We start from the raw sequence: 16,289 nt of genomic DNA on the forward strand, positions 1-16,289 counted from the left end.
AGAGCACGCCCGACCCACTCCCGCTCTCTCATAGCTGTCATCAAATGCCACACATCACCCCCAACAGCCCCCTCCCGCCAACCCCGCCCAACCCCCCACCACACGGCTCGGCGCCCATCTCCACGGATCTGCTGTCATGACACTTGTGTAAGTGCAGTCACACAGCACGGTCCTCGGCCAGCAGCAGGTGTGGGCGCCGGGACCCCAGCTGCTCGGGAGGCTGAGGCAGGAGGACGGAAGCTCGAAGCCAACTTGGGCCACTTAGCGAGGCCCCATCTCAAAACAAAAGTTTGGAAAGGGCTGGGGATGGGACCTGGCCCAGCAAGCAGGAGGCCCCGGGTCCAAGCCCCAGTTGCTAAAAAGAAACCAAAGCAAACCATATTTTGTCAATAAATATAACATATGAAAACCTTTAAATGATTTCTTTCTGGTGCTGGGGACACAGCCAGGCTCCCACGAGCCAGGCAAGGGCCGTGCTGCTGGGCTATGTCCCCGGCCTGAGAACTTTGAGGGGGTTTTTGAAGAAGAAGTCCGCATGCACTGCCTGAAAGTCCCTGGCCTGCGAGACTGCAGGGAATGGAAGAGCTGCCACACAGACCCCCATCCCCGGTGTCACCACCGGGAGCATGCTTCCTCACCAGCTCTGGGAACAGACTGGTGGGTCCTCAGGAAGCAGACACAGCTGCCATTGCCCCAGCAACGGCACCCCAGGGCTGTGCACAGAGGACAGGAGAGTGGGTTTCCACACAGAGCCCTTCACACGGGCGCTGACCATGGGGGGGAGGCAGCCCCCCAGCTGCCCAGGACAGCATGGAGCCAGCACACGAGGCCACGTGCTGCAGGGTGAGATCCACACGTCACAGCATCCAGAGTGGGGCCGCAGGTGCCAGAGGCCGGGAGGGGACGGTGCTGACTCTGTGGGGCTGAGTTCTCCCTGGGGTGAAGATGTCCTGGATGGACGGGGACGATGGCCACCCCACCCCATTGGACACACCAACACTGCCGCGGGGTGGGCGGGAACTGTGCGGCCTGGGAATCGCACCTCCATAAAGCAGAGGATCCCCCAAATAACCCGACTCGGACAGGAGCCCTCAGGTCCCCATCACAGGAGAAAGTGACCACCGGCCCATGCCCCAGACACCGAGGGCCCCTCGCCCAGCTGGGGCCCCAGTCTTACCCAGTGGAGCCTGGGGGGCACCTCGTTGGAGGTGGCAAAGAAGGTCACGGAAGCCACCGCGGTGCCCACGATCACCACCACTGCCCACACGGGGAAGAGCCCGCCAATCTCGTAGACGCCATCTGCGGAAGAGACCAGCGCTGCAGCCCCAGTAGGACCTGCCCACACTGCTCCTGGGGCTCCCAGAGTGACGGGGGACCCCGAGATCTGGCGGGAGTCCCAGCCCCAGGGATGACGGTAGATACTCTCCCGGCCAGCCCTGCCTGCCCGGTCCCTGCCTTCCATGGGTCACGCAAAACCCCGGCCAGGCTTGTGCCCTCTGTGCCCACGGTGCCCGCCCCCACCTCCGCGCAGCCATCACGACCGGCCCGGTGCCCGGCTGAGCTCCAAGGTGGCTCCGGGGCGGGCAGCGGACCCCCGGGCAGCCCCACACGGCCCTCTCCTATCAGCAAGGGGAAGGTTCCAGAGCCTCGCACCCGACACTAAGGGGGCCTTCCGCAGGGGGACACCCCCGAGTCCTGTGCGCCCCATTTCCTTCGCCACCAGGAGGTGGTACCGGCTTCAAAGAAAGCCAAAGGTCCAAACGCCCAGACACGCACTTAAGACCTGGTCCTCTCTGTGGTCTGGCTCTTGGTCTCTCACATCTGGTGGGCGTAAGAACTGAGGGGGGCTAAGTTCACAAAGTCCTGAACACAGTACGGGACAGGTGACCGAGAGGGGACCGACAGGTGACCGACAGCGTTCAGTGTCTGCTAGTGCTGGCTCTGGCACGTGCCACCTGGGTGAGACCTTTGTCCAGCACTTGCCGAGCCTGTGCCGGAGGAATGTTGGAGGGTGGCCGCAGGCAGGGACCAGGGAGAGCTCCCTGGAGCCCAGCGAGCAGCAGGGCCGGGTTGAGGCCCAGGAAGAGGGAAGAGCTGGGGAGGGAAGGGCCCAGAGAGGCCGGGAGGTGCTGCCTTCCAGTCCCAGAGGCCTCCAGAGAGCCAGGGACGGGATCCCTCTAAGAGGCACTGGGGAGCCATTGAGGACTCTAGGGGAGTGACCACAGTGTGTGAAGGACAGCACTTTGGAATGGGCCTGGGCCAGGCTGGACCTGCCACCACCAGATGATCAGGGATGTGTGGGCAAGACACTGAACGCCCCAGAATGGCACCTCAAGGGGTCCCTGCTCCATCCTCTCCTGTCTTGGGGACGTTTCCATCACCTGCCAATCCCCATGTGCGTGCGGCTTGGAGCCGGGCCCAGGAGGATGGGAGGAGGGGCCTTAGGTCCACTGCGTCTGTTTCCGCAGGACCATGGATTTTCTGGAAATGAGACCAATCCTGCTGGTGCAGGTGATGGGCTTCCTGTCCAGTGATTCTGTCTGACTCAAGAGCTGACTCAGGGACATGGAGTCCAGTGGAGCAGACTGAGAGGCGGCCGAGAAGCTGGCCTGAGCGGGGAGGGTTCTGGACCCCCTCTTCAGGGAGCCAGGGAGGGGCTGGGGACCTGCTGGGGCAGAGCCTTGCCCAGCTGCCCCAGGCCTGGCTCGGCCCCCGGCCCTGCGAGACCAGACCAACCACAGGGCTGGGGCGCCCAGCGCACGGAGATGGAGGCAGCGATGGACAGAGAGCCCCAGGGTCACGCTGTGTCCTCTCCTCCCAGCCTCCTGAGGAGCCTGGACAATGGAGGGGAAAGAGTACCATGAGGCACTAAAGTTAGACAACAGGAAGAAATCTGAACGGCAAGAGTTGGAAGATGTCTGATGAGACCCGTGTCCCCTCCACTGGAGGGGACAGACATGAGGAGGCTATTCTGGGCCAGGGGGATGCTGATGCACTGGGGACCAGCAGATGACATCAGCAAAGGACAGTGCTGAGCCAGCCAGGCGCCCCCACCCCGAGGCGAGGAGGGCACTGGGCAGCTGGTCTGGACGGCAGGTGTCCCTGGGTGTCCCTTCTTGGCTCTGGCCAGCCTGGCCTCTAGGGCCCAGAGCTTGAGAAGGCCACATCTAAAGTTTGGTGTGAAATCTCCACAGGTTTTGTTTTCTGATTAGCTGGACATTTTTATGGGCTGGGGACAGCGCCTGGGCCTCACACAGGCTGGGGGCTCTGGACCTGGGCTCCCCCTTCCCCCACCCTTCTAACGTAGGGGACACCAAGCCAGGGTGGACGTGACCGCAGTGTCACCGTCTGCAGCCGGCAGGCCTGGGCCAGCTGAAGGTCCCTGGATAAGCATCCAGCTGGGGTCCCTAAGGCCTGGGCACACAGAGGCAGCTCCAGGTCTGGACTCTGCTGCCCCAGGGCCTGCGTGCTGTGGCCGGGGAGAAGACGCGGGGCAGCCCAGGGGTGGGACACTCACAGGCCCCCGACTGCAGGGTCAGGACCAGGACCAGGGGGCTGACCACCAGGTGCAGGCAGTTGAGGGGCCGCTTCCAGTTCCGGTCGTCCTTGTCTGGGTCCACGACGGGCACGGTGAGGAGCAGCAGGAACTCCACGGGCAGCTGCCAAGCGGGCAAGGGGGGAGGGTGTGGGTGGGGAGGCCGAGTCCTGGCCGGCCACACACCAAGCTCGGCAGCCCCTGAGCAGGACCCAGCACAGAAGCACCCTCGGGACAGCGTGGGCTGGGCACATACAGTTCCCATCACTGAGCACTGAGCAAGTGAAGACGGCCAAGTGCATTCTCGCACGTTCTGAGGCAGAGGGCCCAAGGCCCAGGGGTCAGCAGGACCATGTTCCTCCTGGAAGCTCCAGGGGACTGTCCGTCCCCTTTTGCAGCTCCCAGGGACCCCTTGCCTCCCTGGGCTCCTGACCTCATGCCATCCCAACCTTCCTGACTCCTCCTCTGATGTGACCCTTCTGCCTCCCTCTCTCCTGACGAGGACCCTGTGATTACACGGGACCCCCCAGAATATCAGATAAGCTCCCCATCTTGAGACCGCAGACCACACCCCCAAAGCCCTCTCTCCCGTCGGGCAGCACATCCACAGGCTCTGGGGATCAGGACCGGGGTGTCCTCAGGGGTCATTATTCACCCTACCATGGGACCCCGACAGGGACTATAAATAATTCAGAAGCAGGCCCGAGAGGCTAAGGCACCCGTAGACAGCCACCCAGAGGGGTGGACAGCACCCTGTGTCTCGCCATGTCTAGTCGGTCACCAGCATGGGGTGCCCGCCCTACCCCAGGCCCTGCGCTCGGCCCTCACACATGCACTGTTGGCGAGCGTGGCGGGAGCAGGGCCTTTCCTGCACCGTGTGTTGTGCCCTCTCCAAGTAAGGAAAGAACATGCGCTAGGTGCCCACTGGGCCCAGAACGAGACCCTGGGCCGCCCTGCACCACCAGACCTTTGGCAATAGTCACCCTTGTCACTGTAAGTGAATGAGAGTCTTGGGCTCGTTTGTTACTGAGCATTGCAGTGGGAACAACTTGCTGTTACAGCCTCACCAGGGGGAAGGCACTGGACCATCCCCACTGCACGGGCGGAAACTGAGGCTCGGAGGATCGTGATTGGCCCATGGCCACGACGCACCCAGAGCCACCGTGGGAAGCAAACAGCTCACCATTTGCCCCCAGGACTGAGGAGGCCTAAAACATGTCCATGCTGGAGGTTTCTTGGTTACCTCCAGGAGCCCACAGGGGCTGAGGCCAGATGAGGAAGGTGGCAGTGGTGGACATGTCCTGGGGACCCAGCTCGGAGCTAGACCTCGGGGACACCAAGCCTCAGAAGCAGCGGGTGAACAGGCCTTGACCCCTCCCTCGCCCCAGCCCTGGCCCCCTCACTGGAAAGGTCCCCTCCTCCCTCTCTCTGTCCTTCATGGAGGGCAGTGCCCAGGTCAGGCACTGGCCAGGGCTCAGTGGGCCGCACCTTGAGCACCTTGAGGGCCCTCCAGGACACTGACTTGCTTCTCCATGCCCTGAGGTCCAGGGGGTTCAGGGCGTGGACCAGGATGCGGGCCGTGCTCTCCTCCTGGTTGAACAGTGGCCGGAACTCGTCACCTGTGTGTGGAGGCAGCGTGGGTGTGGTCGCTTAGAGGGCCCCTCCTCGGCCCTGGCGCCCCCACCCGGTGGGCCCAGGGCGCGGGACTCACCGTAGTCGTAGCTGTTGGTGTTGGAAGACACAGGATCCTCCTCGGAATCAGACTGCGTCTCTGCAGGAGGTGTCCACAGGGGCTGAGCTGAGAGCCCAGACCACGGGCACCACTTTGGGGGACCCTCCAGGACAGGGCCTTTTTTGACGTTGTTAGTACCGGGGATTGAGCTCAGGGGCACTCGACCACTGGGCCACGTCCCCAGCCCTATTCTGTATTTTATTTAGAGACAGGGTCTCCCTGAGTTGCTTAGCGCCTCACTTTTGCTAAGGCTGGGTTTGAACTCGAGAGCCTCCTGCCTCAGCCTCCCGAGCCGCTGGGATGACAGGCGTAAGTCACCACACCCGGCAGGCCAGGGCCATTTTAGGGGAGCATGAGTCAGGCCCCTGTATTTGTTTCTTCTTGATGCTGGGGACCGAGCCAGGGCCTCGTGTGCCAGGGGATGCCCTATCACTGAGCTCCACTCGGCCTCCGCCGTCTCGGGCAGGCTCAGGAAACCGTCCCCAGCCAGGACGCCCAGCTCACAAAGTGCAAGTGCGCGGAACTAGCGTTGACCTACTAAGGACATCCGAAGACGACCTGGGTCCCCCTTACTGACTTCAGTACTGTACTGTGCGGAGTTTGGAACCCTGTATGGTCCCAACTAGTCGGAACTTTCCTTAAGAGGCTCTGGACTCTTCCAGGCCTGGAAGGAAACTGGTCCCCTTGAGCTGCAGCCCTAATTCTCCCTCTCCAGGCCTAGATCCCCTGGCACCCAGCCCACAGGGCTGTAGGAAAGCACGGGGGTGACACGTGACAGGACAAGCTCTGACAGCTCAGTTGGCAGAGAGGAGAGGGAGGGAAAATCTCGGCAGACTTCCCGTAGGAGGAGTTACCAGCACCTGCTCGGCGCCAGGAGCGTCCTGCCCTCTGGAGCTACCGTCCACCAGCCACACGAGGGCCGACGGCAGACGGCTGTGGGTCCCCAGCTGTCCCTTCTGGCCCTGAGGTAAGGGAGCAGCCTTGGGGGTCTGGGTTTGAGGGTCCTTCCTGTCTGTGCTCCTCCAGTTCCTTGGCCTCGGGGGCTTGACCCCCCCCAGGCTGCCTCCTTCCTAGTAAAAGGGGGGTGGGGTGAGGTGGCGCCGCCCGCCATCCCAGCGCCTTGGGGACTCCCAAGTTCAAGACCAGCCTGGGCAACTTAGCGAGACCCTGTCTCAAAATCAAAAGTAAAGAAGGCTCCAAGGGCAGCGCGGGGCCTCGGGGCATGTGGCAGTGACGCTGGCCACGGCATGGCGGGAAGCCAGGGAACGGGGGCCAGCGGGCGAGGCCGGGGGCTGAGCCAGCGCAGGGAGGGGCCTGGCGGAGGGACAGGGGTGTGACCACGAGGAGATGGGCCTCAAGGGACATGAGATAGCCCTCAGGGGCCTGGCGCTCCCGGTCCCCCTGGTCCTCTCCTGGGGACTTACCTGGTGTCCCCGGCATGGAGTAGACCAGGGACTTTCTCCGCTGCCATCGGTAGATCCAGGTGCACAGAATCACGGTGACCACATAGAACACGTAAAAGCCCAGGTAACCTGCGCGCAGGGGGGCATCAGCAAGTGTCGTTCTGGCCACAGGGGCCACCAGCCAGGGCTGGCAGCTCCAGATGGAGCCCGTCCTCCGTCCTGTGGGCCTCACCACCCCAGGCCGGGGCACCGGGTCCCGCCCAGGTGGCCACAGGTCAGAGCCTGCGAGTCGGCCCTGCTCCCTTCCTGCCGGGGCCACATCTCGAGGGCCTGTGACCCCCTGTCCAGCCCCGGCCCTGTTCTTTGGCCACAGAGCGCCTGGTGCCAGCTCCCGGGCTGCAGGTCCCTGCTGGTCCCCTGACGTGCCCTCCTGGAGCCATCGGGAGGGAGTGTGGCTGCCGGGATGTGGCTGTGCCCCTGGTCAGGAGTGGGGACCGTGGATGCTCTGGATGGCCCCTCCTGCCCCTTTGGTCACTGGGGCCATTTAGTCCCTGTTGGCTCCGTCCCTGGAATCAAGTCGACCCTCCACTCCACCGGCCACCTCTTGCGTCTCTGAGCTCCTGGCCACCCCAGGGATGGCTCCTGTCCCCTGAGCCTGCTCACCCAGGGCCCACGCCAGCGTGACCCTGCCGAGGTAGAGCGCGGTGAAGGTCAGGAACACGGCAGCCATGTAGAAGGCGATGTCCCTGAGGAAGGGCCTGGAGGCGGCCAGGAAGGGGTGCAGGATGGCGATGCCTCCGGCCACCACGGTGGTCACCAGCACACCTGCGCCTGGAGGACAGCGGCCAGGCTCAGCCAGGGACGCCCACTGCCAGCCCCCCGCCCGGGGCCATACTCACCGAACAGAGCGCCGATGGCCAGGCCAGCCGTGCGCGGGTCCGAGAAAGCCACCAGGGCGCTGAAGATGTCTGGGGCACCATTCCCAAAGGCCAGGAAGGTGACACCATGGGAACGGGTCAAGGGTCCACCAGGGCCTCTCTGCCGCGAGCCACCCCAGGCCTCCTCCCCACCTTCCCGCCCTCCAGGGGAGGCCCAGCAGTCAAGGATACTGCCACGTTGTGGGACAGCTTGAGGACGCTGGAGATGGCCCACAGGTTGGGGCAGAAACTGGGGAGCAGACAGGGCACCTCGCCACCTGGCCACCTTGCCACCAGGCCCGGCCCTGCCCCAGGGCCCCTGCCCNTCCCCACCCTCTGCCCCCCACCCCATCCCCTGTCCCCTGCTCCTGCCCATGTCCTCCTGCCCCCTGCCCCCTGCCCCTTGCCCTGGGTCCCCATCCCCTGCCCCCAGGATTCAGGGGCCATCCCTGAGGGTCACTTCCCCACTCAGTTGCAGGCGGGCCCAGGGTCAGACTCACAACTTGGCTGCGGTGACTCCCAGGATCAGAAACAGGTAGAGCAGCCAGAACACCTGAGGGGGAGGGACAGTGGAGCCCAGGCCCTCCTGAGCCACCGTCCCCCCACCAACAGCCCAGACTCACGTAGAGGGTGACAGCCAGAGGGAGCAGGCTGGGGGGGAAGTGGCAGAAGATGCCCTCCAGGTAGTCCAGGTAGCCCCCACCACTGCGGCAGTCGGGGGTGGCCCTGACGAAGTCGCAGCGGTCAGAAGCATTCAGGCCACACACATCGCGACACTGCAGGGGGCAGGGGACACCAGGGACAGAGATGGAGAGGATCGCTGGACCAGGGCCCTCTGAGCTGGAGGATGTGACCTTCCTCCGGCCTATCCCCAGGACCCCCAGGTCCTCCAAGAGCCAAAGGCACACTTTTATTTTGAAAGATGAACTTGTGTCTGAAATTAAGGCAAATAATTCAGGCAAACATGTTTGTTTCAAAAGGAAACAAAACGAGACGGTTTTAAAATGTTTCTTGCTGTTGTTCTGCAGTGTCAGGGTTGAACCACGGCCTGTGCAAGACCCCGGAACCCCTCTTCTCATCCCGTCCTCCAGAATCTCTCCCCTGTCCCCAGTGGCCCCCGCATGATCAGTCTGGAGCACATCCTGACACACGCCTGCCGGTTCTGTGACGTCTGTGTGCACACCTGACCTACAAGCCTGTCTGCGGGATGAGTTCACTCTAAGCCTCATTTCTGTAATTTGCTTTCACCAAGGAACAGATATGTCCATATTCACATACAAAAAGGCACAACAGACTGGTGATCTCAACATGGAGGCCCAGTGTCTTTCACCCAGCTCCTCGGGAAGCTGAGGCGGGAGGATGGCAAGTTCAAGGCCAGCCTGGGCCACTTAGTGGGACCCTGTGTCAAAATGAAAAGGGGCTGGGGCTGGGGCTCAGGGTAGAGCACCCTCAGGGTCAGTCCCCAGCACTGCGAGAAAACAGCACAAATCGAATAAAACATATTTAAGTTAATCTGCACAACAATCCTATGAAGAAGGTAGGAATACTGATGCCCATTATGTAGACGGGGAGACTGAGGCCATGTCCCAGGTCCACTCGGGGGCAGAGCGGATTGCAGCCGGAGCTGTTTTCGCTATTTTCCCCAGAGCTGGGAGTTGAACCCAGGGCCTTGCACACGCTGGGTGAGCACCCTACCGCTGGGCCACATCCCCCACCCCTTTTTCATTGAGACAGAATCTCACCAAGTTGCTGAGGCTGGCCTCCAACTTTCAATCCTCCTGCCCCAGCCTCCTGAGTCACTGGGATGACAGTGTGCCCCACCGCGCCAGCTCTGAGCTGCTGGCTTTAACCACCACCGTCCTCGGCTCACTGCTGCCCTTAGTAACTGCAGCAGTTTTCACTCAATGGACGACAGACAAGCAAGGCCACCGTTTCCTTACAGCCGGGCACATGGTGTGATTCATTTTCCAACATCAGCGACCACCAACTTCCTAGCATATGACTCTCCAGGCACACATGCGGATATTTTGAGGGAGAGAATTCTAGAAGTGACAGTGCTGAGTCACAGTTTGTCCCACTTGGGCGCCCTCTAGGAGCACACTCAGGCCTGGTGTTTCAGGAAGGAATGGAGGACATGGGGGAAGTGGGGTGGAACCAGCCCCGGGGGCCAGGGAGCGGGAGTTCACGCACCAGCTCACTCGTGCCCAGCGTGCCCAGCGGTCCTGCAGGACACCGACCTCTGGAGGCCAAGGGAGCCCACCGAAACACAGGCGGGGCCCTGATGGTGTGTGACAGAGGGACGGTCACTGAAACAGAGCTTGCCAAAGTCCCCTCCCCAAGCTCTCCCACTAGAAAGGGGAACCAGCAGACCTCCACCTGCCCCTGCCCTGGCCACGGGAAGTCTGGCCCCGCCACCGTCACAGGGCTGTCACTACAAGCCCCCGGCGGCCGGGAAGCCCAGCACTCCCTTCATGAGCCGATGGCCACACGTATTTCTTCTTTTCCCCCAGGGCGCTGGGGCTCAGTTGGGGCTGGCGAGGGACCCGGGGCCTCGTGCACACTCCTGCAGGTGCTCACCGCTGAGCTGCGCCGCTGGCCCTTCCTATTGACCTGCAGGAGCTCCCGTGTCATGGTGATGACCTTAGAGATGTCACCATATGCCTAGGAGCCTACACGTGCTCCTCCTCCCACTTGTCCCAAAGGTTTGTCCACGACATCTGCCCCTGTCAGCGCGGCTACTGCCTGAACTAGACAAGCTGCCTGGTGCGGGGACGCATGCCACCATCCCGAAACCTGGGAGGCTGAGGCAGGAGGATGGCAAGTTCGAGGCCAGCCTCAGCAACTTAGCAAGACCCTGTCTCAAAAAATAAACGTGGTGAGGATGTGGCTCATGGGTAGAGCGCCCCGGGTTCAATCCCCAGTGCTCGGAAAGAAAAGAAAAAACAAAGTGTTTCTTTTTTTTTTTTTCCCTCATGACACGTGAAATTAAACAAAGTCCAAATGTCCACGTCCCTCGGCGTTGCCTGGGCACCACCACATCCCTCATTCACATGCTGCCCCCAGAGGGAGGCTGCCAAGGTCATGTGGCCACAAAACCAGAAATATTTCTCCTCTGGTCCTTTACGGAAAAAGTCTGCCCCGGAGGCTGGAGTGGGGGTGTGACGGTCACAACCTCGGCCTGGGCATCTCTGGGTGGCCAACCACTGTTCCCAGCAAGAAAACGGGGGTGAGGCCGTCCGCCCCCAGCACAGGGAGAAAGGCCGGGGTGAGTGGTCCACGGCCGCAGCTCGCACTCCGACACAAAGCCAGCCCTCCTGCCCAGTGGGGGGACGGGCTTCACCCCTGTCCTAACCCAGGCCCCGGCTCTGCTGGGGCCCAGGGACTTCCCAGGGAATGAGGTCACCCAGGGGGCTTCTGGCAGGAGAGGGTCCCACCCAGCCCAGAGAGGGAGGACCCAGGGTGGGGGTCCCAGTGAAGCAGGTGTTGCCTGGGTCACCTCCTGTTCCATTGAGCCACGTCCCCACCAGCAGCAGTGATCGCCCTGCCCTGAGCTGCGAACACTGAGCCCCTCAGGACGGGCCCAGGGGTGGAATTCTGACTTGAGTCCTTCTAGACAGGATTCAGTCCTTCCTTGGGCAAAGAAATGAACCTCGGTTCCCTCCTCTGAATCATGGGGACAATAACCCCCTGATAAGGAAAATAGAGGTGACCCAATCATGGCCAGACCAGCACCCAGTAGGTGCTCAGTAAATATCAGGGGCAACATTATCATCTGAGTCTTTGGTGGGGGATGTGCTGCGACTTGAACCTGCGGCCTCAGGCTGAGCGGGTCCCCCACGGTGAGCCTCACCCTCAGCCCCACGCTTTGGATTTGTACCTTTCTCTTCCCCTCCTGGTCCTGGGGATGAACCCAGGGCGGCTTTACCCTGAGCTACATTCCCAGCCCTTTTTATTTTATTTTTTTTATTTTGAGATAGGGTTTTGCTAAATCACCAAGGCTGACCTCCAACTTGGGATCCTCCTGCCTCAGCCTCCTGAGTCTCTGGGATAATGGGTCCACGCTACCGTACCCAGCTCTCTCTGTGTTCAGTTGGTGGCGCTCTGGGTCAGGCTGGTGACTTCCCAGCCTCCTCTGACCTCCTGAGTCTCTGCCTCAGGAGACCCCACGGGATACCACGTCTAGGGGTGAGGGTGGACAAGGCAGGGACCGGGCCCGTGATCTAAAACCAGAAGACTGCTTGGAGTTGTGGCCAGTGAACGGCACATGCCAGGCCCAAGACCTTCAAGTCGTAAAACAAAATCCTGCCAAAAAGAAAAGAGCAGAAGCCACCCAGCAGAGAAGTCCACAGGTGTGATTTGTCCCCAGGGCCCTCAGCTCCCAACCCTGAACCAACAGGGCCATGTGGACGACAGGGTCAGCAGGACAGACGGGGAGGCCTGGGTGACACCCAGCTTGCTGTGTAACCTTCGGGAAGCCCCTCGACGTCTCTGGGCTTTGGTTTCTATACAGGGGCCACATATTTTCCTTACATGCTCTTCTGCCTTTGCTTGAAGATCTAATGTGGGGACACAGGTGGCCAGAATCTACCCTGGCTCCACCAAGAGCCAAAGAATTAAGCAACCGGGTGGTTGAGGGGACACTTCAAGACTTTTCTGTTTAGTTCGTTAGCACCTGGGATTTCATAAGGGGTCTTTCCCGAATGTCCCCAGCTGTCAAGGCACCTCCTCCGGCAAATGCAGTCAGGACAGGGGGGCTGGCACAGAGTCGTGGGCTCACGTGAATGACGTGTGTGGCCGCGTTCCAACAGAAACGTGATTAAGTCCAGGTGCGGTGGCGCACACCTGTAATCCCAGCAGCTCGGGAGGCTGAGGCAGGAGGATTGCCAGTTCAAAGCCAGCCTCAGCAAAAAGTGAGGCCCTAAGCAACTCAGTGAGACCTTGTCTCTAAATAAAATACCAAACAGGGCTGGGGATGGGGCTCAGTGGTGGAGCGCCCCTGGGTTCCATCCCGGGTACCCCCTCAAAGAAAATGTAATTAGGACCCTCGTATGCACATCACATAATTCCCCGCGTCATGGAGAGAGCTCTCTTTTGTTCAAAAGCCAGCAGCGGTCTGGGTTTGCCCCAGGTCATGTTCCTGGCCCCTGAAACCCATGTCCAGAGACTCTCCTGGCCCACAGTTGGTACTCAGTGACATCAGCTGCGCCCCCTTTCTCCAGGGGGAGACTGATCTTCTGTCCTGGCCCCTTGGACCTCCAGGGTCAGCCCAAGTGTCCAGCATCTGGCCACCGACACCCTCATTGCAGCTGTGCTCCCTTCCCCAGAGACCCTGGTGGCCCACAACAGACCTGTCCCCAGGTGCTGAGGCCACACTCAGCCAGCCTGCACTAAGGCCCCGGGTGGCTCTGGACATCCTGTTCCTATTGCTCCCCCAAGTCCCCAGTCAGGCTCGGTCCCAGGGCCACTGCCACACCTCACCAGTGCGCCTGTGCCAGGGTGTCCCTGCTCCCCGCCTCTGTCCCCACCGCCCAGCCCCCATGGCCGCCAGTGGGGCTCCTGTAAACCGTGGGTCACTCCCTCCTTCCTGGGCCCCAACCCCTCCTGAGGCTCCATGGGACCCTGGGACAGCCCACGTCTGCACAGGGATCACTGTTTCCCTGCCCCAAGAGACAGCGATTTCACAACCACAAGCCACCTCTCCGTCTGTGAACCGGGCATAACTGTCCCCTGGCTCCAAGTGTGGGCGCCGACAGTGACCCCTGCTGGAGGAGACGCCTGACCCCTGTGGAGGAGACCCTGTGACCCTGTGAGCAGCCCCCGCCTTCATTCCTACTTGGGATCTGCTGTGGCCCCTCCTCCCACAGACCTCAGGCTGGGGCGACCTCAGGCTGGGGCGACATGGGGCCCCTGGAGGCATCGCTGGGCCCAGTAGGCGCTGGAGGGGCTCTCTTGCCTCCAACCCCAGGACCCTTATGGCTCCTCCGGGGGCTCCCTGTCTGAGTCCACGGACCCCCAGGCCCTCGGTTGATCCGGCTGGAAGCCTGGAACTACTCGCGACCTCTCTCACCACTGTGCCCACCTGACCCAGCAGGATGCCCTGCTTTCTGTCCCTCCACTTGGTCCCTGTCCCTCACACTTGCCCTGTGCCCCTGGATGACCAGAGCGCCCCCCCCATCTCTCTCTCCCACCAACGTCTCCCCTCTCAACCCGTTCTATCCACAGCAACCAGAGGTCCCTTGAACAAATAAACTGGATTCTGACCTCCCCCTGTTTAAAACCCTCCAGGGGCTACCAACTGCCTTAAAGTAGTCACCCCCAGCCTCCACCCACAGGGCCTTTCATAACTGGCCGCTACTCCCTCCTGGTCCTCTTGACGGTCTTCCCTGACTCACCCTGAGCCCATCCTGGCCTCCAAGCTGCTCCAGGAACACACCAAGCTCACTCCCACCTCAGGGCCTTTGCACCTGCTGGTCCTCTTGCCCCAGCGCTCCCCCTCCAAATGTTCCCTCTCCATTCAGGGCTCAGCTCAAAGGTCACTTCCTCACAGAAACATTCTGTGACCCAACCTGAAGTCGCTGGAAACCTCACACCCCTCCCCGCACCACTTTATTTACTCTTTGCTGAACACTTTATCTACTCTTTGTTACCATCGGAAAGCCACCAGCTTACTCCTGTCTGTCCCTGCCTAGGAGACCATCAGCACAGGGAGGCCAGGATGTCTGTCTTTCTTCTCATATCCAGGACTCCATTCAGTACCCAGCACATAGTGGATGCTCATTTATACACATCTCCCCAGCCCTTGCTGAGGCTGGCTTTGAGCTTGTGATCCTCCTGCCTCAGCCTCCCCCACTGCTGGGGTTACAGGCATGTGCCACCGCGCCCAGCAATAATAAATGTTTGTTAATGGAATGAATGCACCCCTGCCCGACCCCAGCTTCCTGCCTGGATACTCACATCTGCCATGGGGGTCTGGTTCACAGCCAGGGCTGGAAATGGGGGGCTGATGTGGGTCCCTGTTGATGGGCCCCAGGCCCCAGACACTGTCTCCGCCATCAGGAGCACACAGAGCCGTCTCAGCGCCCCGGGAGACCCAGCCATCTGCTGGCCATTGACCCCACAGCGCCTGAGCCTCGCTCCACTTCCCTGTCTGTAGGAAGTCAGCTCCAATGGCAGGTGCTCCAGCAGCCTAGGGGGCGGAGTGAGAGAGGGGACAGTGTTACGGAAGATCCCAGGACACAGCAAGAGGGGCTTCAGACCAGCTAAGGTGCTGCCCTCCCTCCTCCCCCTACCCAACCACAGTGCAGATGGAGCTCGGTGAGCAGAGTCAGGGCCCTGGCCATGTGGCGTGCAGGTCACACTGTGGCCTTCCTCAGCCCCCAGGGAGCCTCCACCAAAACTGCCCCCATCACCCGACACACAGACACCTGGCCCCGGAATATCAGGGCTGAGACGGGAACACCAGGGCTGGAAGGGTGTTCCAGGGACACATGCCTCCGGGGCCTCGGGGGTAGGTAACAGTGGTGGGGATCCAGAAATTCCTCAGAATCAAGGCAAACATCTTCTTGGATGTCCTTGGCCTGTGGCTGCCAGTCTGAGAGGCCATCCATCGGTCCCACAGCCTGCTAGGCAATCTGTCATTCTGTTTTATAAAAGAGCCAAGAGCACAGGGTGCGGGGCACACAACTACTACTCCAGCGACTGGGGAGGCCGAGGCAGGAGGATTGCAGACAGAGCCTTACCCAGCAATAATAAATATTATTATAAATCAATAAATACTTAGTGAGACCCTGTCTTAAAATGAAAAAGAAGGGGCTGGGGTCGTGGCTCAGCGGCAGAGTGCTTGCTTCGCATGTGTGAGGCCCTGGGTTCGATCCTCAGCACCACACCAAAATAAATAAATAAAATAAAGGTGCTGTGTCCAACTACAACTAAAAAAAAATTAACATTAAAATTAAAAGAAAAAGAGCTGGGATGCAGCTCAGGGATAAAGTGTCCCTGATTTCAATCCCCAGGACCAAAAACAAGAGTGCTAAGCCCTTTACCAGAATACCACACTCAGTCAAAACCCTGTTCTCATTCCCATTTCACAAAAGAGCAAACTGAGACATGATGCGGTGAAGTCAGTCCTGTCCCCACTCTGGGCCACCTCTCCCTCATCCAGTTGCCATCACCCTTGCTGCTTTAAGAGGTTGGGACTCAGAGGAATTCTGCAGCCCACCCAAGGTCACAAGGCAAGGTGGTCGGCCACAAAGTCATCTGCTCCTCTGGTGAGGAAATGAGGCCCAGAGGGAAGTCAATTGCTCAAAGCCACCGGCCTCCTGGCAGTGGCAGGGGGCTGGGTGCTGGCATCTGCCTGTCCCTTAACAACCGTGGATAAGGGCTTCATTTTTCCTTCAAAGCAATTCAACTGGGAGAACTTGGTCCACATGGCCAGGGTGAGTCTGTTTATTTTTGCCATCAGGAAAAACAAGGTCGATGTCGATCTTTTCTTTTTCTCTTTTTCTTGGTGATTCTTTGAACAGATGTTTCTCAATGTCTTGGTGGCTCAGTGTGGAGGGAGGAGGAGGAAGAGGAGGAGGTGGAGGAGGAGAAGGAGGCCCAGAGGAAGAGAAGGGGACCTGAGGGCGCAGGGGGCGCCTGTGGCACGGAGCTCCCTCACCTGCTGACCAGATGCGCTGTCCTCCTGGACTCCAAAGCGAGTT

The 16,289-nt window shown here is 60.7% G+C and overlaps 1 protein-coding gene across 1 annotated transcript; it reads right to left on the reverse strand.

The window, feature by feature from the left end:
• Window positions 1-97: 97 nt before the first annotated feature.
• Window positions 98-14,711, reverse strand: Slc8b1 (solute carrier family 8 member B1). Its single transcript, XM_048785735.1, is given in 13 exon segments — window positions 98-713; window positions 1,178-1,299; window positions 3,518-3,659; window positions 5,024-5,154; window positions 5,247-5,306; window positions 6,692-6,799; window positions 7,334-7,501; window positions 7,570-7,675; window positions 7,780-7,837; window positions 8,088-8,140; window positions 8,211-8,363; window positions 14,542-14,672; window positions 14,675-14,711. Coding segments are annotated over 13 exon segments (1,302 nt in total). The 5' UTR covers window positions 14,697-14,711; the 3' UTR covers window positions 98-665.
• Window positions 14,712-16,289: the final 1,578 nt, after the last annotated feature.

Source organism: Marmota marmota, unplaced genomic scaffold (assembly GCF_001458135.2).
Source record: "Marmota marmota marmota unplaced genomic scaffold, marMar, whole genome shotgun sequence".
Taxonomy (NCBI): domain Eukaryota; kingdom Metazoa; phylum Chordata; class Mammalia; order Rodentia; family Sciuridae; genus Marmota; species Marmota marmota.